The sequence below is a fragment of the Saccopteryx leptura genome, chromosome 1, assembly GCF_036850995.1.
Source record: "Saccopteryx leptura isolate mSacLep1 chromosome 1, mSacLep1_pri_phased_curated, whole genome shotgun sequence".
Classification (NCBI taxonomy): Eukaryota; Metazoa; Chordata; class Mammalia; order Chiroptera; family Emballonuridae; genus Saccopteryx; species Saccopteryx leptura.
The window spans coordinates 280,982,024-281,007,365 of record NC_089503.1 but is presented as its reverse complement, the minus strand read 5'-3'; the positions used below and the strand labels follow the sequence as shown (position 1 = coordinate 281,007,365).

Genomic DNA, 25,342 nt, shown 5'->3' with positions numbered 1-25,342 from the left:
GTCGGACTGGGATACAGAGGACCTAGGTTCGAGACCCCGAGGTCCCCAGCTTGAGCGCAGGCTCATCTGGTTTGAGCAAAAGCTCACCAGCTTGGACCCAAGGTCGCTGGCTTGCGCAAGGGGTTACTCGATCTGCTGAAAACCCGCAGTCAAGGCACATATGAGAAAGCAATCAATGCACAATGAACACTAATGATTGATGCTTCTCATCTCTCTGTCCCTGTCTATCCCTCTCTCTGACTCTCTCTCTGTCTCTGTAAAAAAAAAAAAAAAAAAAAAAAAAAATTATGTAGGACTGGAGACAAAGTAATATTGTCTAAATCTTTTGGAGAAAGTATCAGCCTCTACAAATTCTGTCAGTCCTTGCTTTTCTATTACGTAAATTGATTATTTTCTTTCCTCGTTCCCCTGGTTTTATTCATTGAGTTATATCTCATTTCATTATGCACTCATCCCCGCCTAATCAGGTTTTGCTATGTCCATTTAGTGACCTGCAGTCAGTCATAGTTCAAAATTGGCAAAGGAATATTCCAGAAATAATGCATAAGTTTTAAATTTCATCCCATTCTGAGTATGATGATGAAATCTCATGCCGTCCCACCCGTCTTGCCTAGGAGGTGACTCATCCCTTTGTCCAGCGTGTGCTCCCTGCTGCATACACTCCCTGCTGCATACACTTCCTGCCTACTCATTTGGCACTTAGTACCCATCTCAATTGCCAGATGAGATGTTGCGGTATAGCAGTGTTTGTGTTCACGTAACCTTTATTTTATTTAATAACAGCCGCAAAACTCCAAGAGTAGTGATGCTGACAATTCAGATACAGCAAAAAGTAAAGCCGTAAAGTATCTGTGTGTATAGGACAAACAGTATTCATAGGGATTGGGACCGTCTGCAGTCTCAGGTGTCCATGGTGGGTCTTGGACCATATTCCCAATGGTTAAGGGGAGACCACTGTATTCCATTTGGTGTAGCTTGAGTTTTGTGTAGCAGTGATAAATTTAATAGATAAATAGCAAAGAAAGTGAAATCTCATATTTCTGCTTACTTGTCATTATGCCAAAAAGTTTGGAACATATAAGGTCTACCGGAAAGTTCTGTCCGTTTCTATCACAAGTTTCGACACGTAAGCACATGTTTATTTGGCGCATGTGTGCCTCTCTATTTTTATCACTTAATGTATACATACTGGCGTAGCAAATTAACTAAAACAAAGTTGATTCACGTTAGTCTTATGTGTGAAGCAATAGTATACCCATGGCTACTGATAAAGTTCATTTACACCACTGTAATTTTTATGAATTTCAACAAGGAAGAAATGCTACAGAAGCATGTCTCTCGCATCCACCATATTCCCTGGACTTAGCACCCTCCGACTATCACTTGTTTTTGTCCTTACAAAATTTTTTGAAGGGCAAAAAATTTAAAAATGAAGAAGATATCAAGCACTGGTTCAATTTTTTGCATCAAAAGATAAAACATTTTTCAAAAATGGGATATACAAATTGCCCTCACGCTAGCAAGAAATCTTAATAATAATGGCAATTATATTATTTAATAAAGTTTATTGACAGTAAGAAAAATTTGTATTTTGTTTTATTCCAAAAACGGACAGAACTTTTCGGTAGACCATATATTTACAGTTTGACCAAGATGTTTATTTTCAGACATGTGGAGAATTCGTTTATTACAGTTCTGAAATTTTATTAGAGTACACTCATATTTTCATAATTTAAAACATAGAATGGGCCTTGAAAGGACAGCTTGGTTGGTTAGAGCATTGTTCCAAAGCACAGAGGTTGTCGATTCGATCCCCAACCAGGGCACTTAAAAGAATCAATCAATGAATGTGTAAATAAGGAGAACAGCAAATTAGTGTGTGTGTTTGTCTCTCTCTCTCAAATCAGTGAATAAATAAAAATAAAACTACTGAAAGTGATTTTCTCCACTAGCAGTATTTTTGTTATGTATTATTGTAACTAGAAGTACTCTTGTTTATAATATTTTCTAAGAACATAAAAGCGTTATTTTAAGGATATAAAAACAAAATCCAGTTGGTATTTTAATTAAGGATTGCATATATTAATTAGCCTCTATCCAACAGTTTGTAGGGGGAAAAATCTTAACCATGTTGAAATGATATGTTTAAAACATTTGAGACTGATTGATTACGAAGAATATTTTGAATAATGTAGGTTAACTGGTATGGCGGAAATGCCTTTTCACTTTATATGCATGTTTTTTAAGCATTCTGTCTTTATAAGCTATATTTAAATTTTTATTTTACTCATTGAAATAAAGATTGACATAATTGGGTATTCCGTAGCTATTTTAAATGTGTTTTTTTGTTGTAAGCACCTCCAGTTACAGGAGTGATTTACTAACTTAACTCCAATTACTGGAGAAAAAATTGCTAACAAAGTATCTTCTCTTATAACCTAGGCCAAGTTAAGCCGTCTGTGTGAACAAGATAAAGTGGTGCATGCTCTGGAGGAGAAACTTCAACAGCTCCACAAGGAGAAGGTAGGACAATTATATTTATTATCTGTAATTGATATTACTCTATATGATCATTATCAGGACACTGATAACTAAAGTAAAAAGAATTAACTCGATGATGCAGAACATTAAATGTAATTATTTTTATTGAAATAGTACACGCTTGAGCAAGCTTTGCTATCGGCCAGCCAAGAGATAGAAATGAATGCAGATAACCCAGCAGCCATTCAGACGGTGATGTTACAGAGGGATGATTTACAAAATGGACTGCTTAGCACATGTCGGGAACTTTCTCGAGCCACTGCTGTAAGTAGATTTATTTTTCTAATAGGACTCACTGAAATATTATTACGTTTTTTTCTTTTTTCTATTTAATTTGTACCTCTATTTGATAGGACTATCTTTAGGATTGTCCTTTATTATAACAAGAAATTAATTCATTACTAGTTAACAATATCAAAAATAAAGGGTGGTTTTTATTTCTCTAATTAGTAGGTATTTTATTTCTTGTGACAGTTTTGCAAGAGATACTCTTGTTTCTATATTATGCAAATGAAAATTTTAAATATGTTAAAATTAGGAAAATAAATATTTTTTGGATTTATGGGGAGTTAGGATAATTTTGAGAAGGTGGTAATTAGGTTACTTAACCAACGTTTCAATAAAAAGCACCTGTGAAATGCTTTTAAGAAGCTGTCAACATTACCATTTCATAGCTACAGTGTGATCTAAGTTTAGATAATAGGTTTGAGTAAGAAATATAATTAGCAGAACCTTTTAACCCACAGTCATGTCACTTTCTATAAAGAGTCTCCTGGGATTACCAAATCTGAAAGTCTTACTTAGAGTTTATAAATTAAGTGTTTTATGAGTTTAAACAGTCTGCTTTAGATCCTGTGATGCAGTCCTATCTAAACATTGTAAGAACACCTGCCCAAGAAGCCCTTTGAAAGAGAAATCTTTGCAAAAGCCACCTGTTAAAGAAAACGGCTAACACACCCTTGTTTATAGCCTCAGTGGGATCTTTATGGAGCAGCTACCTTTTCCGAAGGTCTGCAGGTATTACAGCTTAATTTAGAGAGGTCTTTCCAAGCTGGCAAGGTACCAAAATCTCAACATGGCCTCGATTCTAAACACTAAAATAACATTCTAACCATGAGCTACTTTTAAAGGAATATAGCATGGTTTTAAATAAGTCAAAACTTAGATTTTTGTGATTTTTAAATACCTTATATTTAATATACCTATTCCTGATTTTGAAACAGTTATTTAATTATCCTAGTCTCTTACGCTGTGATGTTTATAGACTTTTTTAAAGAATTTAATATCCTTTCAAGTTTGATGATCCTGAAGTCAGAACCATATCTCATTCAACTTTGTAGCTGTAGCATCCAGCACTATAAGGTGTGCATTACAAATTTGATGAATGATTGAACTGAATGACTTGCCCAATGTCACAAAGCTAATAAATGCTATGCTCAGAACACAAATCTGGATCTTCTAACCATAGTCCTAAAGACTTAGAGCTATGTGGACTTCTATAATGTAGTCATAAAGATGTATACCCCTGCAATGTTGTCTAAAAGAGGGTAGTCAGTTAATCTGTGTTGGGAGGATTTGAATAAGAAGAAAGGGGAAGTGAAAGGTGATCTAGATGGGACAAAACGCCTTGAACCACAGCACAGAAATGAGAATGTGAGAGACATGTCTAGAGAAGCAAGAAATAGAAATGGCTGACTGTTGGCATTAGGGGATTGGGAATATGAAATTAGAAAGGAATGGTGTTAGGCCTGACTAGGCAGTGGTGCAGTGGATAGAGAGTCGAACTGGGGTACAGAGCACCTAGGTTCGCAACCCTGAAGTTGCTGCCTTGAGTGCAGGCTCATCCGGCTTGAGCACGGGGTATCTGGCTTGAGCATAGGATCCTAGACGTGACCCCATGGTCGCTGGCTTGAGCAAGGAGTTACTTGCTCTGCTGGAGCGCCCCCCCCCCCCATCAAGGCACATATGAGAAAGCAGTCACTGAACAACTGAGGTGCCTCTCCCTTCTTGTCTGTCTGTCCCTATCTGTCCCTCTCTCTGACTCTCTCTGTCTCTGTCAAAAGAAAGGAAGGAAGGAAGGGAGGGAAAAAGGAAGGAAGGAACTAATGAAACTTCACTATCTCTGTGACAACCTGAGTCAAATCAAAATTTAGTTGGAAACTTTCATGATTGATATCAGTTTTGGGAAATTCTACGGATATATACTTAAATGTCATTAGTAGGCTTAGAATTTGCTTCATCCCAAGGTTAACTCCAGCACTAATAGAAGTTTATTTAAAATGTTTTAATAGAAAGTAATTATGGTTGAGTATCCCATTGTCTGGTTGTTATCCTATGTAATCACTTTTCTGGGGTTTATTTTCCTTGCCTTCATCATTCTTCCTTGGTCATTACAACCCTCAGTGTGTTCTTCTAAGACATGTCTTACTGTGTAGAATACAAACTGTGTTATTTGTGCCTTTATGTACACTTAGTCATATTTGCAGCTTAAGGCTGCAAATGATGCATGCATAGCATTGTACTGGGCATATGACAATAATAACCCCAGAGGTATAACATTAAGGCAGCCATAGATCAAAGTTTGATTTCAGAGAACATCATCTTCTCACCTGGCTGGCCACTAAGGTACATAAAGCCAGGATTAGCACAAGGTAAACGTTCAAAGCAGCATTCCCTTTATGTTTTATTTAATTATTTTTTAATTGAATGTACTGGTGTGACATTGGTTAACAAAATCTTACTGCTTTCAGTTGCACAATTCTGCAACACATCTCTGTACACATTATTGTATGTTCACCCCTTTTTAATTATTGAAACTACATCTCCTCAACTTCAGCCCCATTCAGTACACATGCTTTCATAAGCACAACGTGCCTCTGCCTTCCTTCCTTGCCTCTGTTTTATTTTACCCAAACTCAACTAGTGAGGCCCTGGCCAGATAGCTCAGCTGCTTAGGGCATCGTCCCACAGCACAGTGGTTGCTGGCTGGGTCTCCAGGTAGGGCACAGACAGGAAGAGATTGATGTTCCTGTCTCTCCCTCTCTCTCTAAAATCAATAAAAAATATTTTAAACCCAGCTAGTGAGAAAGATTATTAAAACAGTTATACCTAGAAATTTTTCTGTGTCTTAGTTTGCATTCTCTTCTGAAAGTAGAGCCTAACACGAGGAACTGGATTCCGAAGGGGTTTTGGGGAGATGATTTTAGGGACGGAAACAGGAGTGTGGGAAGCGAGACAGGGAGAGGAAAAAGCCAGTAATGGTTTTACTACTGACTTGGTTACCTCTGTGGGCAATAGGATTTTGATCCCACTGAGAACTCCCTGAAAAAATGTGCAGAATGCTTCAGAATTTCCCAGTGAGAGGCTTGCCAAGGTGACATAATAATAAGGAATAGAGTCAATACCAAAGTCCAAGGACATTAATTCTAGGGCTTTTTCACTATGCAGTCACATATACTTTCTGGGACTGAAATAAAATATATGTTTTCTTACTCAAAAGTCTAAAATTGGAATATCAGACATCAGAAAGCCAGTATAAGGCCGGCAAATATCCCAAATGATGCTGGAAGAGAACTTGTGCATTTATTCATTATAAAATAATACCAGTATAAGAAGTAATAGTAATAGTCATGAATGTCTCTGGAGCAGTCATGAGGTGCCGTGTTCCATTATAACTGCTTTACATGCACTTAATATATAGTGCATAATACCCCCTTGACATGGGTATTATTATTGCTATGTTAAAAATGGAAAACTGGCCTGACCTGTGGTGGCGCAGTGGATAAAGTGTCGACCTGGAAATGCTGAGGTCGCCGGTTCAAAACCCTGGGCTTGCCTGGTCAAGGCACATATGGGAGTTGATGCTTCCTGCTCCTCCCCCTTCTCTCTCTCCCTCTCTCTCTCTCTCCTTTCTCTCTCTCTCCCTCCCTCTCTCCTTTCTAAAATGAATAAATAAAATTTAAAAAAAAAAAGATTTAAAAAAAAAGAAAAAGGAAAGGTTTATTTAAAAAAAAAAAAAATGGAAAACTGAGACACAGAGACTACGCAGGGTTGCATAGTGAATAAGTAGTATATATAGCCTTCCGTTAAGCTCATTTGTGTTCTACATTGTATTCTGGATATACTGCTTACAAAAATTGGGGGATATTTTGTAGCTTCATATTCATTTTGAAATATCCCCTAATTTTTGTGAGCAGTATAGAAGGGCCATGGGTAAGTGGAAATTTTTAGACTACAGGTAAACTATAGGATTATAAACTTAAAGGGGCATTGGAAGCAGAACAAATGAACTACCTTGAGGAGAAGCCTACACTAAATAACTTCATATCCTCATTTTCTAAGTAATAAAGAGCTACTGAAAATCATGGTTACAGGAAAGTGTAATTTCTTATAATAGATCTGTCAGTATCCCTGCAATGTCATGGAACGTGTTTTGAAAGATTTTAAGACGCTGATTATTTCGTGATTACAAAACAGCATCCTCGAAAAAGAGACGTTTGTGATACGCCTCCTGATGGGTTGACATAGAAAGTAGCCAGTAACACTTGAGGTGTCTTTACCAAAGAAATCAAATGTGAATCTCAACAAGCCTCTATATCTAACTGCAACGTTATAGGAAATACAAGAGACAGAAGAGCATACTAACCAGTACTGCAGGAATTCAGTTAGTAAAATCCAGGATAGGAGAAATTCTACAGAAAAAGGGGCCCATTTTCTTCAACAAATAAGTAACAGGGTAACAGAGAGAAAGCGTCGTAATAATTAAAAATATTTTAAAGGGTTATATATTAATGATTTCAAAAATAAGAATTATTTTTTTTCCATTTTGGTTTCTTTTCTTTAGAAATACATACTGAAGTATTTCTAGATAAAAGGATAGCTCTGTACTCCCACAGGGATAGAATATGGACACTCTGGATGAAACCAGATTGGCCGTGTACTGACAACGGTTGAATTCAATTCCGGGACTACCGTGTGTGCCACTTTTGTGTATTTTGGAAATTTCCATTATGTGTTTCTGAGAAAAATTGAAAGAAAATCCACAAAAATGTTAACAAATATGTAGCACAGGAATATCCTTTTATTCATCTTTCCCTCTGTTCTAGCTTTTCTACTTTTATAATTAGAAAAAAATTATATTAAAATTGTACATGGCCCTGGCCAGTTGGCTCAGTGGTAGAGCGTCGGCCTGGCGTGCAGAAGTCCCGGGTTCGATTCCCGGCCAGGGCACACAGGAGAAGCGCCCATCTGCTTCTCCAGCCCCCCCCCCCTCCTTCCTCTCTGTCTCTCTCTTCCCCTCCCGCAGCGATGCTCCATTGGAGCAAAGACGGCCGGGCGCTGGTGATGGCTCCTTGGCCTCTGCCCCAGGCGCTAGAGTGGCTCTGGTCGCAACAAAGCAATGCCCCAGAGGGGCAGAGCGTCGCCCTCTGGTGGGCAGAGCTTCGCCCCTGGTGGGCATGCCGGGTGGATCCCGGTCAGGCGCATGCGGGAGTCTGTCTGACTGTCTCTCCCCGTTTCCAGCTTCAGAAAAAATACAAAAAAAAATTGTACATAAAGAAGTAACCACTTTCTTTGAGATAGGATATACTTTTGTTTCCAAGAGAAGATGAGGGGGTGACTAAAGATATGCCCTAAAGATTTTAAATAACCAAAAAGTAGATTTATTGTCATTATAATCATAAACTAGAAATTTAAAACACAGGTAGCTATGTAACTATGGCTGATTTATTTAATTTTTGGCTTTATGCTGCTTCAGTTTGGTCCTTCTTAAACATCTTTTCTTAGGTTTAAAAAATGCCAGCATAGTCATTAACTATTAGTTTGTATAGTAAAGTATGTCATATGCTTTGTAAACTGATTTTTATTTGAGATGCAATATCTGATGAGGCAAGTATAAAACCATAAAAGACAAATGCTCTTTTTTTGGCGGGGAGAGAAGCATCAACTCATTGTTCCACTTAGTTGTGCCATTGATTGCTTCTCATATGTGCCCTGACTGGGCTCAAACTGGAGACCTGAGGGGTGGAGCTAGTGTCCTCAGCAGACTGGATGTTGCTCTATCCATTGCACCACCAGTCAGGGCTGACAGATACTCTTTTTTAAAAAATTATTCAGATAACTAAGCACATTTTAAATATCGGTGCCTAAATCTCTACAGCCTAAGGGAAAAATGAAATCAGATTAACTTTATTTTGATTGATCGCAAAATGCAGTTGCATCTAATCCTCAACTGGCAGAACTGTTATGGCCGGGTGGTAGTAAATTCAATTTTCAAGTATTAACAATTTTTTTGCCAAATTTTCAAAATTAAATATTGCAATGCTTTGATTTTCCAGGATTTACTAGTAGACATTAATCTAATATTTAAAATCAAAAAGTTATTTGAAGCTTACCTTGAGAAGCTAATTTATACTACATGTGTACTACTTCCCTCTGTCCATTTTGAAACTGAAAACCTGTCAATTAATTAATATTTCTTTGATTAAAACTCAGAAACACTAATTAAAAGTCAAATGGAAGTAAACCAGTCTCTATTAGCTCTTAGCATAATGTCATAATTATTTACTTATTTAAGCATATTGTGTAACTCTTCACCTGGGTAGATTTTATTATAAATTGTCATTGATTCTGGACAAAAAAAAGAAAGTTCTTATTACATTAAAAACTTGGAAATAGCCTGACCAAGCGGTGGCACAGTGGATAGAGCGTCGGACTGGAATGCTAAGGACCCAGGTTCGAGACCCCGAGCTCTTCAGCTTGAGCGTGGGCTCATCTGGTTTGGGCAAAAGCTCACCAGCTTGGACCCAAGGTCACTGGCTCAAGCAAAGGGTTACTCCATCTGCTGAAGGCCCGTGGTCAAGGCACATATGAGAAAGCAATCAGTGAACAACTAAGGTGTCGCAATGAAAAACTAATGATTGATGCTTCTCATCTCTCCGTTCCTGTCTGTCTGTCCCTGTCTATCCCTCTCTCTGACTCTCTCTGTCTCTGTAAAAAAAAACAACAAAAAAAAAACTTGAAAATAAATCATTACTCCTACTACTTTCTTAATAAAGATCACAGTGTAGCTGTTATAACTCTGTAGTTAGATACTAAAGTTCTCATAATTGTCTTGTTATACCTATATATGGCTTCTTAAGAAAAACTAATAAGCCTGACCAGATGGTGGCGCAGTGGATAAAGCATCAGACTGGGACGCCAAGGACCCAGGTTCGAACCCAGAGTTCGCTGGCTTGAGCCCAGAGGTTCCGGGCTTGAAAAGGTCACTGGCTTGAGCAAGGAGTCACTAGCTCTGATGTAGCCCCTGGTCAAGGCACATATGAGAAAGCAATCAGTGAACAACTAAGGTGCCACAATGAAGAATTGGTGCTTATCTCTCTCCCTTCCTGTCTGTCCCTCTCTGACTCTCACTCTGTCTCTGTAAAAAAAAGAAAAAAAAAACTAGTAAGGTCATATTTAAAGATTTTAACATTGTACTTGTATAATCTATTAAAATCTTTAATGAAATACTCAGCCACGTATAGGAAGGAAGCTGATGTTATGCCAGTGCCACCCCTTTTCCTGCTACCCCCTGTTGACCTGTGCTCTGCCCACCCACAATCATGATTGAGAAGCCAAAAGGTAAAGGCAGAAACCGGAGGCCCAGCAGGATTGTGAGGCTCAGGCCAAATGATTCAGTAAATGGCAGGACTTTCCAGGCTAGGAGAAATGAAAGTACGTTGTTTATTCACCCCTAAAAGGGAATCTCTAGCTCTCAGTCTCTGTTTCATATATTTCTTATGAGAGACAAGAATTCCTACCATCCTAAAATGTTCTTATATTTAGATGCCTCTTCAGCACCCTTGGACCCACCTGAACTCTGGCTTTTCTTTCTACTAGAGAGGTTAGGTGTTAGTCTGACAATACCATCTTCCTTAATCACTGGGCTGCCTTTGGATCTATTGTCCTCATTTTACCCTCCCTGAAGCCTTCAAGGGCCCACTATTTAAAAATTTGAGTTTTTGTGATGTGGTTAAATTAGCAGATAGCTAGAAGCTATTTTTATTAGAGATAGTATCCAGGTTTATTCGGGTAAGAAGAGTTTGCTGAAGCCAAGTATGGAGGTTAACACCATATAGATGAGATAAAAATCTTTAGTTCTCGCCTTGGTTGGGTGGCTCAGTGGATAAAGTATCGTCCCAGTGCACTGAGGTCCCAGGTTCAGGCCCCACTCAAGACACCTATGAGAAGCAATCAATGAATGCACAGCTAAATGGAGCAACGAGTTGATGCTTCTCGTGCACTTGCGTGTAGGCTTTCTGATCTCTTCCTCTCAAATCAATAGGGAAAAGACTTGAGCCCTTTATCATTTTGCTTTTTAAAAATTTAATTCATTGTGAAATCTTAATACAGTCCTTAAGCTAGCTATATAATATAGAGTTGATAAAAAATCTTCAGTGGTTTATCTCTGCTTTTTAAAAATATATAAATTATTGTAAAATCTGTGGAGAACCTTACATTCAAAAGCAATTATTCCAAATGGCCAAATTTTAAGACTTCATTTTTTAAATTATGCACCTTGAGTAATTTTTCATTGCCTAAGTTTTTAAAAGTGACTTTAAGCTAGTTACAGAATATGCAAAATAAAATAACTCTCTAAAAGGATCCTATGGGAACTTGAGGAATTCTATTGTTTTTCTAACTAGGGTTGTTTAGATAACCTTTCTTCCTCACTCAGTACCCTCTTTCCTATTCCAGACTGTTGTTAAACTGACATTTTCCAGGGAAGCTTTATTCAGAGTGATCAAAGCAAGAAATCCCCGGTCATGGGAGGTTCTTAGACAAAGATAAGAGTTACTGATTCGTTTTATAACAGCACTTAGTAATGTTTGTTGGTTATGTTACATGTGCCAAAACCACAATAGATAACTGGTGATAAAATAGTAATCAAATACTGTCCCTGACCCTTAGTTTATCAATTTGTTGACCTCATACCACTCTCTGAAATGTCTAAAAAAGTAACTACAACCCATAGAAGTGTACAAACAAAATGAAATGATGATGAAATTAGAACATTTGTAGAATCATTCAGTTTTCAATAGATAACAGGTAATTAAAGGTCACCTATGAAAAACTTTATCACTTCAGGATTTGGGGTGATGGTTTTTCCAAAGGAGAAGAGATTAGGTGGTAGTGTCTATATTGAGTCTCTATGGATTCGCTGACTTGGTTAGTGAGCTGAATTAGATTTATTACATTAATTTTTTACTTAGTGCCTGACCAGGCGGTGGCGCAGTGGATAGAGTGTTGGACTGGGATGCGGAACGACTCAGGTTTGAGACCCCAAGGTCTCCAGCGTGAGCGTAGGCTCATCTGGCTTGAGCAAATGGCTCTAGCAGGGGGTTACTGAAGACCCATGGTCAAGGCACATATGAGAAAGCAATCAATGAGCAACTGAGGTGTTGCAACGAAAAACTGACGATTGATGCTTTTCATCTCTCTCTGTTCCTGTCTGTCTGTCCCTATCTATCTCTCTCACTGATTCTCTCTCTGTCCCTATAAAAAAATAAATAAATAAAATAAATAAATTTTTTACTTAGTAAAGTCAATGTCAGGCGTCTAGTGTTACTGAAAATCTTACATGGTAAAATACAGCCTATTTGTATTTTTGTTCATGGAATAATTTTAATCAAGGCATGTAAGAAAATGCTTTTAATAAAGAAAAAAGTGAGTTATAAAGGTTTTTTTTTATTTTGCCCAATGTAAACTACATAATTGCAGTGATAACATAAAAGCACATTTTCTCCATTAGAATAATTAAAGCTCTTTCATTTTAGGAGCTGGAACGAGCATGGAGAGAATATGATAAGTTAGAATATGATGTAACTGTTACCAGGAACCAGATGCAAGAGCAACTAGATCGTCTTGGTGAAGTTCAGGTACAAACGTGCCGTGTTTTTCACATGGTTTTGCTGATTGGTTCATGTATGCCCATATCAGTTTTTACAGTCCTGGCTACCTAAGACCTGGGTTTGAATGCTTTCAATAATAGGAATCTTATTGTCTTACAAATTTCTGATCTCTCATTTAAAAGTTATTTTATCTGGTACATGGTGTGAGCCCTGGAGTGTTCTGTGCTCCTAGCTAAGTATACCTCTCTTGGTACTGAGGTGTTGAATTATATAAATTTATCAAATAATGGATATTTTATCTTTTTTAACAATGTACAAGTTTTACATTTTTAATTGAATTTATTGTAGTGACACAACAAAATTGTACAGGTTTCAGATGCGCAGTTCTACTACACATCTTCTGTACACTGTGTGATCACCACCCCAAGTTCAGTGCATCACCATTCATCCCACACACCCTCCTCCTTTTTTTTATAAAATTTATTCTAATTCATTCTATATTGAAAGCCTCTTTTCAAAAAAAAAAACTATATTTAGTCTATTATTTTGACTAGTATTAGAATAGGGGAAGATACAGCAACATTTGGAATAAAGAATTCAGTTTTATAAACAGGCAGATCTGGGATTAAGTTCTAAGCACTAGTTTTCTTATCTATAAAGTGGAAATAATATTATCTGTCTTAGAGTGTTGCTCTGAAAAATGGAGATAATATGTTTAAGAAAGTTTTACACTTGATATTAATCAAAAAATTGAGAAGCAATGTTTAAGAAAAAATTTTAAATCACTTCATGCTTGTGGCCCTATGTAAATTTGATCATCTGCATTGGAAACCCACTGGACTCAATAGGCAATCAGCCCAGCAAATAATGAGTTGATATGGTTGACTCATAGAAAATCACCTATCCTATGTCCAACATAGGGTGGGGCAAAAAGTAAGTTTATAGTTGTGAGTACACGAAACACAGAATTTATTCTTGTATTTATTACTCATTAACTACTGTATTATTTTTCATATGAACAACTAGAAACCTATTTTTGCCCACCCTGCATAGTAGCCACTAAGTACCTGTAGTTGTTGGGTACTTAAAATGTTGCTAGTATGACTAAGGAACTGAATTTTAATTGTTTCATTTTAATTATCTAAATTTAAGTAGCTACATGTTGTTGTCACTTCTTATTGAACACTGAAATTACACTAATAAATACTAGAAGCAATAGGAAAAAACTACAACTATCTAAGATATAACCCAGGGATCAGCAAACTTTTTCTGTAAAAACTCAGATAATAAATATTTTAGATAGTGCAGGCATGTAATATACATATATTCTGCCACATAATCTTGGGTGTATTAGGTTCTTTTATAGCCCCTTAAAAATATAAAAATTCATTCTTAGCCTGGCCTGTGGTGGCACAGTAGATAAAGCGTTGACCTGGAATGCTGAAGTCACCAGTTCGAAACCTGGTGCTTGCTTGGTCAAGGCACAAATGAGAGTTGATGCGTCCTGCTTTTCCTTCTCTCTCTCTCTCTCTCCCTCTCGCTCTCTTTCTCTCTCTCTCTAAAATTAAAGAATAAAATCCTTTTTTAAAAAAAAGTTTAAAAATCTTTTTTTTATGAAATGAAAAGTATCAGTGGTATACTGTGTTCATCAATGGCCTGATTTAACATTATCATGATGAAAATTTGTCTTATAAGCTCAATTCTATTTCAGCCAAATTTCCAGAACTTTTTGAAAAAAATTAATAAAATAATTCTAGTATTTTTAAAGTATAATAAAAACCACAGGTAGCTAAAACTTAAAAAGAAAAGGGAGGGGGGAGAGGGAAGGAGGGAGGGAGGGAGGGGGAAAGGGAAGGAGGGGAAGGAAGAAAGGGAGAGAGGGAGGGAGGGAGGAAGGCTCAGAAAGCATACTCTGAGAAGTAGCAGTGCACATGTGACCTTAGGCCAGTCACATAATAACTGCACCTCAGTTTTCACAACTGTAAAATGAAAACAATAGTAGTACCTAGGTCTATTGGCTTGTTATAATGATTAAATGTGTTGATGTTTTTGAAGTACTTAGAATAGCATCAGGCACAAAAACATACTGTGTAAATATTCATTAAATAAATAAGTAAACAATTTAAGCCACCTTGACAAACTTAAAAGATGACATACTGGAAAGACCTATCTTTTCTACTAAATTCCATAAGAGTTACTATCTAGAGTAACAAAATGAACAAAGAACATGAGTAGTTAAAATTAATAAAAAGTCAAACTCAGATTGCTGACGAGTGTTTGAATATTGTTCAAAGTCACTAGTAACTAGAGAAATGCAAAATGAAACAAAAATAAGATTTTCATTGTACACCTTTCTGTTGGGCAAAAATATGTACATGTAGTTTTTTTTTTTTTACCTGTTGCAGAAGTAATACATGTTCTCTCTAGAACATGTGCAGGCGTCTGACAGTTACAGTCAGCACTCCGTCTCTGTGCCATCGCAGTACTGCATGCACATCTCTGGCCTGCCATCCTTCTGGGTCATCTGTCAGTACTTTCTTCTTTTACTTTGCTTTCCTCCTGTGGCTTAGAAAACTGGGTAATTAAGGTTATACAGTGCCTTTTAGAGGCAGTGATGGCGCATAGTCCTTATGTTGATAGACTTGGAAAACTTCAGAGGATGTTTTTGCTTACTAATGAAATACTGTATTCTAATATCTACAGTTGTCAAATACTGATATCCGGTAAAAAAAAATCTTTTCTTGGTAATGTGATGGTTTTATATTTTATTGCCTATTTTTTAAACATTCCATTCCTAAAAATGATTACCTATTGTTATCCTAAGTATCTATCAATAAGAGTCATAGAGTTTTTTTACAGTCTTACTGAAAACCAATGTCTTATTTTGCTTTCAGTTAGACTACTTAGCCAGAGGGCATGAAATGGGTTACTAGAAGTGAGTATAACTTGGAATAGAATAAAAATAGCAATGATAAATTTAGATTCCAAAATTGAAAATTGGTTCTGAAAATACACTAACCACCATGAGTCAAAGCACTCCTTTTAATTGGGAGTGGGGAGTATGTCTTTCTATGTTCTAAATTTAGGAAATCAGTATACTTTGCATTTTTCCCTCCCTCTAAAAAAAAAACAAAACATGAATTTTTTTTTTTATTGGGGTTTTGAGAGTTTCTACTTTGTTCTATTTTCCTTTTGTTTTCTGTTTTCCATTTTTAGTCACTTCTGATTAGTATTTTGTCTTGGAATCATAAACAGCACTAGGCAGAGCTTATTGAGGAGATAAGAAATAGTACACTTAAGGCTAAAAAATTAAACTTTCTCTCTGCTTTATCTTTGCCACTGAAATTCTCATCTTAAAATATTTAATTAGTGGAATTTGTAACTTTTCCATGATTTTTTCCCTTGTATGTGATCTGTTTTTCCTGGTAGACCGAATCAGCAGGAATTCAGCGTGCACAGATTCAGAAAGAACTTTGGAGAATTCAAGATGTGATGGAAGGACTGAGTAAGCACAAACAGCACAGAGGCATTGCAGAAGCTGGTAAAGTAGTTTTTTGTATTGTATTCTGCAGGAATTGACCATGTATTATATCTAAATGAGATGTCACAGAGAATTGGATTACTTTGTTATTTTAATAGACTTTCCATGTCAGAAAACAGGCACTCTTTGGCCCTGGCTGGGTGGCTCAGTAGGTAAAGCGCGGACCCAGCTCACCAGATGTCATGGTTTCGACCCCAAGTAAGGGCATGTTTGACAAGCAGTCAATGAGTACACGACTAAGTGGAACTAAGTTAGACAATGAGTTGATACTACTCTCTCACTGTCTCTCTGCCTTTCCCTTTCTCTCTTTTTCTCTCTCTCCCTCTCTCTCAAATCAATGGAAAAGTTAATTTAAAAAGAAAGAAAAGAAGCCTGACCAGTGGTGGCACAGTGAATAGAGCATTGACTTGAGGTCCCAGGTTTGAAACCCCAAAGTCACCAGCTTGAGTACGGACCATTAACATGATCTCAAGGTCGCTGGCTTGAGCAAGGGGTCACTGGCTCAGCTGGAGCCCTGGTCAAGGCACATATGAGAAACAATCAATGAACAACAAAGGTGCTGCAACTATGAGTTGATGCTGCTCATCTCTCTCCCATCCTGTTGGTCTGTCTCTCACTTAAACACACACACACACACACACACACACACACACACACACACACACACACCACTGTCTGTGGCACTGAGTCAGTATATAAGTTTATAAACTAAAAAGCAAAAGTTTTGCCAACCTTACCCACTCAAAAATAATTTGGTTTTGTGTCTGTTGTCATTATAAACACATAGTGTTTTGGTTTTACGGAGATTTTTCCCCACAACAAAAAATGGAATCATACTATATCAATTTTCAGCCATTTGCTTTTTTCTCCTTAAGTACAATACAATAATTACTGTGTAAGAACTCATTGTATAGACAGACTATATTCATTTCTGTGTTGATGAACATGGTTTTAGGGTTTGTTTGAATTTTCTTTATTCCTGTCATAGGTCTGCTATACTGAATATTATTGTATATATAACTAAACACATATGCTAGTACTTACAGGTTCCAAGAAGAGGGAAATGCGCACACATTTTCCATTTTGGTAGGCACAGCCAAATTGCCTCCCTAGAAGAGTATATTAAAATGAAATTACACCAATAAATGTTTGAGAAAATCCATTTTCCTATACTCTTGTTTAAACTAGTTGAATTTGTATTTTTTTAATTTGTATTTTTTAATGTAAATGGTTTCAAATTCTGAAAACATTAATTAATGAGGGACTAGAAAGTGAAGGCTTTATTTTAAATGAAATTAATTTTTCCTTTTTCTGTAGTTTCAAAAAGACATGTAGTATAAGTTATATTTTATAATTTTTTAATAGGTATGACAGGATCAAAGCCTTTCTCAACAGTTAAGTACAAAAATGAGGTAAGTGTGGATTGTTTGTCTAACTATAAATTATTTTAAATGTTTAAAACATGAATTAGAAATTGTCTACTCATAACAAAAATGTTTTCTAAATATATTCAAGTTACAGTTTTAATCTTGGAATTTCACTGGTTCAGTAATTTAATACTTCTAACAAATGTGATTTTTTTTCTCTTAATGCAAAAATTTAGGTACTATTTTTTATCTATGTTAGAACTTTAACATTGTCACACTTTTTCTAATATAAGTAATTTGAATATTTACCATTGTTATACTTGGTAAAAGTTGTAAGATGATTGATAGAGAAGCTGTGTATTGTGTATGCCGTAAAGAAATTGCAACTACAAAGAGATACTGTCAACCTAATTGAAAGCATCTGTGGTCTTGAAGTATATATGAAAGCCAATCAAAAAGAAATTTTTATTTTTTTCTCTTAAAAATTGCCCCCAAAATAGGCAGTAACATTTTCAGATGTTTTTAAAATGAAATACAGTAGTTTCATACATCTGTTTAGATGTTGAGCTTCAGAGTGGAGCTAACCTGTGTATTACCCAAAAAGAAGATACGACCATATTTAAAACCATATTGGCTATTATAAATATTTTGGGTTTTACTCTTCAGTATGAGAATTCTGGCTTGGCAGTGTCCCTTTAATTATCTTAAAGCTAATTTAACTTACCATTGCAAAGAATTTGATATACTTAATTCTATATGCTTATCTAAATAAGGTGACTATTCTACAATCTTTAGGAAGAGGAAGTAGTCCCACCTCGTCCTCCACTTCCTCGGTCCTATGACTTTACAGAGCAGCCTCCCATAATCCCCCCTCTGCCCAGTGATAGCAGCTCCTTGCTCTGTTATAGCAGGGGCCCAGTCCATCTGCCTGAAGAAAAGAAGATTCAAGTTCAAGGATATACAAGAAATGGATCTCACTGTGTAAGTGGCTGCAATAGCCACAGAATAATCAAGTATACGTGCCCTCTCATATTTTTTTTACCCTCTCATTTTTGAAAGTGAATTTATGTTTTTATTATAACACTGCTTTTAGCCAGAGCTTTTTTTTTTTGTTGTTTACAATGTTATCCTTTTGTTTCTCTTGTTTTGGTCATATCATTTCTCATTTTTTAATATTTTCACAATTTTAATCTTTCATAATTTCATACTTTTCATAAAAATTTTTCTAAAGTGGTTACTTTGCATTTGTCTAAGGAGTCATATTTTAAGTATACCATTTCAGGATAGCAGAGACAAATGAAATCTTTAGATCAGAAAGAAAGAAGAAAGAAAAGGATTACTAGGAATGATGAAAGGGTTGGGATGTGGGCAGTTCAGCCTGGGAAAACTGTGAGGACAGTTCCAGTGCCGAGGTGAGACAGTACCCATGGAAACTAGAAACAAGATGTTTGGGTTTATACAAATAAATATAAAATGTAATAAGCAAGAAGAAGAGAATAAGGAAGAAAGGAATGGGGCTGATTGAGTTAATATGATGTAATTATTTTTCAGATCTCAGTTATACTATGATAAAAAATGTCCCAAGGACTTTATGCCTAAGGAAAGTAGTCTTAAATTTTAAAATCAAAACATTTACTTGTTAAAAATATTTCTATTTTTTTCTACCTTAGTTGAAACATATTCGTTGTGTTATACCCAAGATAACTAATTGAGGCTTTTAATTTTTAGCATTTGATTTAAATTTTTAAAAGTAAATGTTTTAAAAGAAACTTAGCAAAATTTTTTTTTGTAATTATATATTTTCTTTTCAAGGGTCCAGATTATAGACTCTACAAAAGTGAACCAGAGTTAACAACAGTGGCAGAAGTTGATGAATCTAATGGAGAAGAAAAATCAGAACCTGTTTCAGAAATGGAAACTTCAGTTAAAGGTCAGCATTTGGGAGATGTTTTACCTCCTGGATTTTCCAGAGTTTTTAGCAATAAATTCAGTTTTCATGTTGACACAGTGCATGTACAAGTCCACAGTCTTTTATCAGGAAACTTTGGAAACTGATAAGATTTTTGAATTCAGAAGGTTGCACATGTTAGAAAGGTAACATGACCCATAAATCACGTATTAGTGTCATTTCAAGTAGGCATGAGGCAGCACCCCTTTTAAACATGTTGAGGCCTGACCTGTGGTGGCGCAGTGGATGAAGTGTCGACCTGGAATGCTGAGGTCGCCGGTTCGAAACCCTGGGCCTGCCTGGTCAAGGCACATATGGGAGTTGATGCTTTCTGCTCCTCCTCTCTTTCTCTCTCTCTCTCTCTCTCTCCCCCCCCCCCCAATAAAAATGAATAAATAAAATCTAAAAAAAATTTTAAAAAAATAAAATAAAATAAACATGTTGATATTTGTGGGATATTCCCCCTCCATGGGATAAAGCTTCATATCAATTCAGGCTAGGTTTTACTGAGAAATAATTTTATGACAAACTTTTTTTTTTTTTTTTTTTTTACAGAGACAGAGAGTGAGTCAGAGAGAGGGATAGACAGGGACAGACAGACAAGAACGAAGAGAGATGAGACGCATCAATCATTAGTTTTTCATTGCGCGTTACAACACCTTAGTTGTTCATTGATTGCTTTCTCATATGTGCCTTGACCGCGGGCCTTCAGCAGACCGAGTAACTCCTTGCTGGAGCCAGCGACCTTGGGTTCAAGCTGGTGGGCTTTTGCTCAAACCAAATGAGCCCGTGCTCAAGCTGGCGACCTCGGGGTCTCGAACCTGGGTCCTCTGCATCCCAGTCTAATGCTCTATCCACTGTACCACCGCCTGGTCAGTCTATGACAAACTTTTAAAATGCTTTTCTTTGCCAATATTTTTGGTTTTTGGTTTTCTGTTTAAAATTCTACATACAAGATGAAGAGCTGAAACAAATTTTTATACAATTTCTATAAAATTAATAAGTTCCATGAAAAAATACTCTTACTGTGTACACTCTGATTTTTTTTTTTTAAGTGCTGGTCATTCTTCAATGGTAAAAGGGAGGCTATTCAGGATTAAAAACTTTGGCCTGACCTGTGGTGGCGCAGTGGATAAAGCATCAACCTGGAAATGCTGAGGTCGCCGGTTCAAAACCCTGGGCTTGCCTGGTCAAGGCACATATGGGAGTTGATGCTTCCTGTTCCTCCCCCCCTTCTCTCTCTGTCTCTCTCTCCTCTCTTTCCCTCTCTCTCTCTCCTCTCTAAAAATGAATAAATAAAAAAATTAAAATTAAAAAAAAAAAACAACTTTGAAAAGGCCAGACCTACTGTATTATACAATGCTTGAACCTTAATTGGATTATGGTTTAAAGGAAAAATCTCTGAAGACATTCTTGGGACAATTGTGGAAATTTAATATGTTCTAGATATTATATAACAATAAGTAATACTATGATGTGGATATGTAAGAGAATGTTACGTGAATTCTGAAACACTTAGAAAAATATTTGTAACATTCTCATTGAAAACTGACTAATTGAATGTCATCAAAATTTAAAACTTCTGCTGATCAGAATGTGAGGAAATATTAGCAATATATATACCTGACAAAGGCCTTGTATCCAGAATATACTTTTTAAAAGTTCTAGTGAATTAATAATAAAAACAGACAACCCAATAAAAAGTAGCCAAAAGACTTGGATACTTAATAAATAGAGTATGCAAATGGCCTATAAGAATATAAAAAAGTTTATAATTGATTAATCATAAAATTCAGTTTTTTGGGTTTTTTTGTTTTTTGGGGGGGGGGTGTATTTTTTTTTTTTTTTTTTTTTTTTTATTTTTCCGAAGCTGGAAACGGGGAGAGACAGTCAGACAGACTCCCGCATGCGCCCGACCGGGATCCACCTGGCACTCCCACCAGGGGGCGATGCTCTGCCCCTCCGGGTCGTCGCTCTGCTGCGACCAGAGCCACTCTAGCGCCTGGGGCAGAGACCAAGGAGCCATCCCCAGCGCCTGGGCCATCTTTGCTCCAATGGAGCCTTGGCTGCGGGAGGGGAAGAGAGAGACAGAGAGGAAGGAGGGGGGGGTGGAGAAGCAGATGGGCGCTTCTCCTGTGTGCCCTGGCCGGGAATCGAACCCTGGCCGGGAATCGAACTTCCGCACGCCAGGCCGATGCTCTACCACTGAGCCAACCGGCCAGGGCAAAAGAAATTCAGTTTTAATGCAAAATAAAATCACAAGTTACACCTTCTAGAATGGCTAAACTTAAAAGATAATCAAATGTTGGTTAGGATGTGTAACAGTTGGAACTCATACATTCCCGATGGTGGTATAGGACAGAACAACAGTTTGGCAGTTTCTTACAAAGTTAAATATGCAATTAGCATAGTGAGTAATTCTATCCCTATATTTTTACCTAAGAAATGGGAAAACATAATTTATCAAAAATGACTTAAAACATGGATTATTTTAAGTGACAAATGGGGTGGCAAAGACAAACCCCAGCATGCACCACAACCAGGATTCATCTGGCAAGCCCCTACAGGGTGATGCTGTAACCATCTGAGGCCGCTGCTCCATTGCGCAGCAACTAAGCTATTTCAGCACCAGAGGTGAGGCGATGGAGCCATCTTTGTGCCCAGGGCAACTTGCTCGAACCATTTGAGCCATGACTGCAGGAGGGGAAAAAAGCAAAAGAGAAAGAAAGGGGAAGGGAGAGAGGAGGAGAAGCAGATGGTCACTTCTGTGTGCCCTGACTGGGAATTGAACCCGGGACTTCCACACACCGGACCAGCACTCTACTGCTGAGCCAACTGGCCAGGGCTTACAAGGATTTTTTTACCAGCTTTAATTCATAATACAAAAAAACCAGGAGCCACCCATACAGCAATCAACAAGAGTATGGGTAAACAAATTGTGATGTCTTCATACAATGCAATGCTCCTCTGCAATTAAAAAAAGCTACTGAGCCTGACCAGGTGGTGGCGCAGTGGATAGTGTGTCGGACTGGGATGCCGAGGACCCAGGTTCAAGACCCCGAGCTCACCAGATTGAGCCCAAGGTCGCTGGCTCGAGCAAGGGGTTACTCGGTCTGCTCAAGGCCTGCGGTCAAGGCACATATGAGAAAGCAGTCAGTGAACAATTAAGGTGTTGCAATGCGCAACAAAAAACTAGTGATTGATGCTTCTCATCTCTCCGTTCCTGTCTGTCTATCCCTGTCTATCCTTCTCTCTGATTCTTTCTCTGTCTCTGTAAAAAAAAAAAAAGCTACTGATAGCCTGACCAGGCGGTGGTGCAGTGGATAGAACATCGGACTAGGATGCGGAAGGACCCTGGTTTGAGACCCCAGGTTGCCTGCTTTGAGCGCAGGCTCATCTTGTTTGAGTAAAAGCTTGGACCCAAGGTCGCTGGCTCGAGTAAGGGGTTACTCGATCTGCTGAAGGCCTACAGTCAAGGCACATATGAGAAAGCAATCAATGAACAACTAAGGTGTCGCAATGCGCAACGAAAAACTAATGATTGATGCTTCTCATCTCTCCGTTCCTGTCTATCCCTCTCTGACTCTCTTTGTAAAAAAAAAAAAAAGCTACTGATAGATGTATAATTTGTCTGAATCTCAACAACATGTATAAACACAAAAGAAAAATTATGTTGAATGAAAGAAGCCCAACACAAAGGAGACGTGGTATATGGTTCCCTTTATATGAAGTTTGAGACTAGAAAAGCCAATCAGTTGGTGGTAGCCAGCAGAAAAGTAGTTGCCTTTGGCAAAAGGGCAGGATTGACTGGAAGGAAACTGGGGTGGTAGGGATTATCTTTATCTTGACTAAGAGGGTTGTACAGGCACTATTTGTCGAACCTCACTTGTTGTATACTTTAGATCTGTGCACGTCCATAAACATTTTGCCTCAATAAAACTTAAGAGGGGGTGCTTGACCAGGCGGTGGTGCAGTGGATAGAGCGTTGGACTGGGATGCAGAGGACCCAGGTTCGAGACCCCAAGGTCGCTGGCTCAAGCAAGGGGTTACTCAGTCTGCTGAAGGCCCACGGTCAAGGCACATATGAGAAAGCAATCAATGAACAACTAAGGTCTTGCAACGCGCAATGAAAAACTAATGATTAATGCTTCTCATCTCTCTCCGTTCCTGTCTGTCTGTCCCTGTCTCTATCCCTCTCTCTGACTCACTCTCTGTTTCTCTGTAAAAAGTAAATAAAATTTAAAAAAAAAGTTAAGAGGGGCCTAACCAGGTGGTTGTGCAGTGGCTAGAGCATTGGTCTGGGACACAGAGAACCCAGGTTTGAAACCTTGGGGTTGCTGGCTTGAGCACAGGCTCATCTGGCTCGAAAGTAGGCTCACCAGGTTGAGCATGGGGTAATAGACATAACCCCATGGTTGCTGGCTTGAAGCTCAATGTCACTAGCTTGATCAAGGGGTCACTCGCTCTGCTGGAGGCCCCCCCACCCCAGTCAAGGCACGCATGAGAAAGCAATCAATAAACAACTAAAATGCCACAATGAAGAATTCATGCTTCTCATCTCTCCCTTTCTGTCTGTCTGTCCCTATCTGTCCCTCACTCTGTGTGTGTGTCTCTCTCTGTGTCTCTTGCAAAAAAAAATAATGAGAGAGAGAGAAGGGTAGTCAAAAAACCTGGGAGAGTTTGCCACTTACTGACCATCAGTTAAGAGAGTTCTACAATACATCAGATAGAAGGCGAATAGTCAGATATGGAAGATCTAAGAAGCATAGAACTAAAATTATTGACAGCAGTAGCATATAAAACAGGAATAGCTCACTGATATTAACATGTTCTAAGGTCCTTGTATTGTTCCAGAGGATTGTAATGATTCTAGCTTCAGACTTGAATAGTTAAGTATACGTGCTAGGGTATAAGATAAAGAAAAGAAGTAGGGAGGAGCAGACTGTGTATCTTTCAAACTAGTAGAGAGGCAAACTGAAGAACAATCCAAAAGAGGCAAGAATGGGAAAGGAATAGAGAAGTGGGGAAAATGCAAAGCAAAAATAAGTTGTTAGAAATAAATCTAAATATATCAGTCATTGTAACAAATCTATTTGAACTATATAAATGCTTCACCTGAACAAAGGTTGTCAAACTGGGTTAAAATACAGCTACATGGTATTTACAAACACATCTAAAAGTTGAATTTACTAAGAAATTGAACCTCATGTTTGAGTGGAAACATCAAATTGCAGAAATTATATATTATATAATATATAATTCAATATATGTTAAAAATATGTAAAACTAAAAGTTTATTTTTAGAAATTCAAATATTACAGAACTATAAAGAAAAGCAGGGGAAAGATACACATATAATTCAACACTTACTACCCCTAAAAGTAAAGAAGTGTTTGATCATTTGTTCCACCAATGTGTATATTTACTCATAAGAAATAAAGCGTCTGAAATTATTTTCTTTAACATGGTTTGAATTCTTCAAAGTTTTGCCCCTTAACATTGACCTGAAATGCTGAGGTCGCCGGTTCAATACCCTGGGCTTCGCTAGTCAAGACACATACTCCTACACCCTTCTCTCTCTCTCTCTCTCTCTCTCTCTCTCTCTCATTCACCTCTCTAAAATGAATCAATAAAATTCTTTTTTAAAAAAGATATTTAAAAAAAAAGTTTTGCCTCTTAAAATTTTGGGTTTTTAGCTCATAAGTTCTTTTCTAAATAAATAGTCCAAAGTACACAGATCAATTGTGTATCAGTTCAGCTCTTCACATTCTCAAATATACAACTCTATATAAACACACTCAGAAAGTTCATAAATAATATTAAAACTTAATTAGGCTGAGGATTGTTTGGTTTATAACCTAAAGGGTCCCTGAATGATTGGCCTACCATTTGTCTTTGCTGTTGGCAGGGAGGGGTGGAAAGACACTTCCTTTTTCTAGTTAATGTGACTTCTTTGTTTTCTAACTATAAAAGAGAAAGTGACAGTGATTACCTATAGTTAATGTTGTTAGTGGATTCTTTATTGAGACAATACAGTGTAATTGAAAGAGACCAA

At 37.4% G+C, this 25,342-nt stretch overlaps 1 protein-coding gene across 15 annotated transcripts in view; it reads left to right on the top strand.

Annotated features, from left to right (window-relative positions):
- Positions 1-25,342, top strand: part of PLEKHA5 (pleckstrin homology domain containing A5) — a 277,256-nt gene that overhangs the window by 234,592 nt on the left and 17,322 nt on the right. For 8 of the 15 annotated variants that reach the window (XM_066355026.1, XM_066355001.1, XM_066354985.1 and 5 more), the window contains 6 exons: positions 2,443-2,523; positions 2,656-2,805; positions 12,357-12,458; positions 15,861-15,972; positions 17,338-17,384; positions 19,152-19,269. In XM_066355026.1, the coding sequence (XP_066211123.1) occupies positions 2,443-2,523; positions 2,656-2,805; positions 12,357-12,458; positions 15,861-15,972; positions 17,338-17,384; positions 19,152-19,269 (610 nt within the window). Of the gene's footprint in view, positions 1-2,442; positions 2,524-2,655; positions 2,806-12,356; positions 12,459-15,860; positions 15,973-17,337; positions 17,385-18,134; positions 18,321-19,151; positions 19,270-25,342 lie in introns of all 15 variants that reach the window. The other 7 variants (XM_066354959.1, XM_066354940.1, XM_066354968.1 and 4 more) reach the window with 1 other exon arrangement.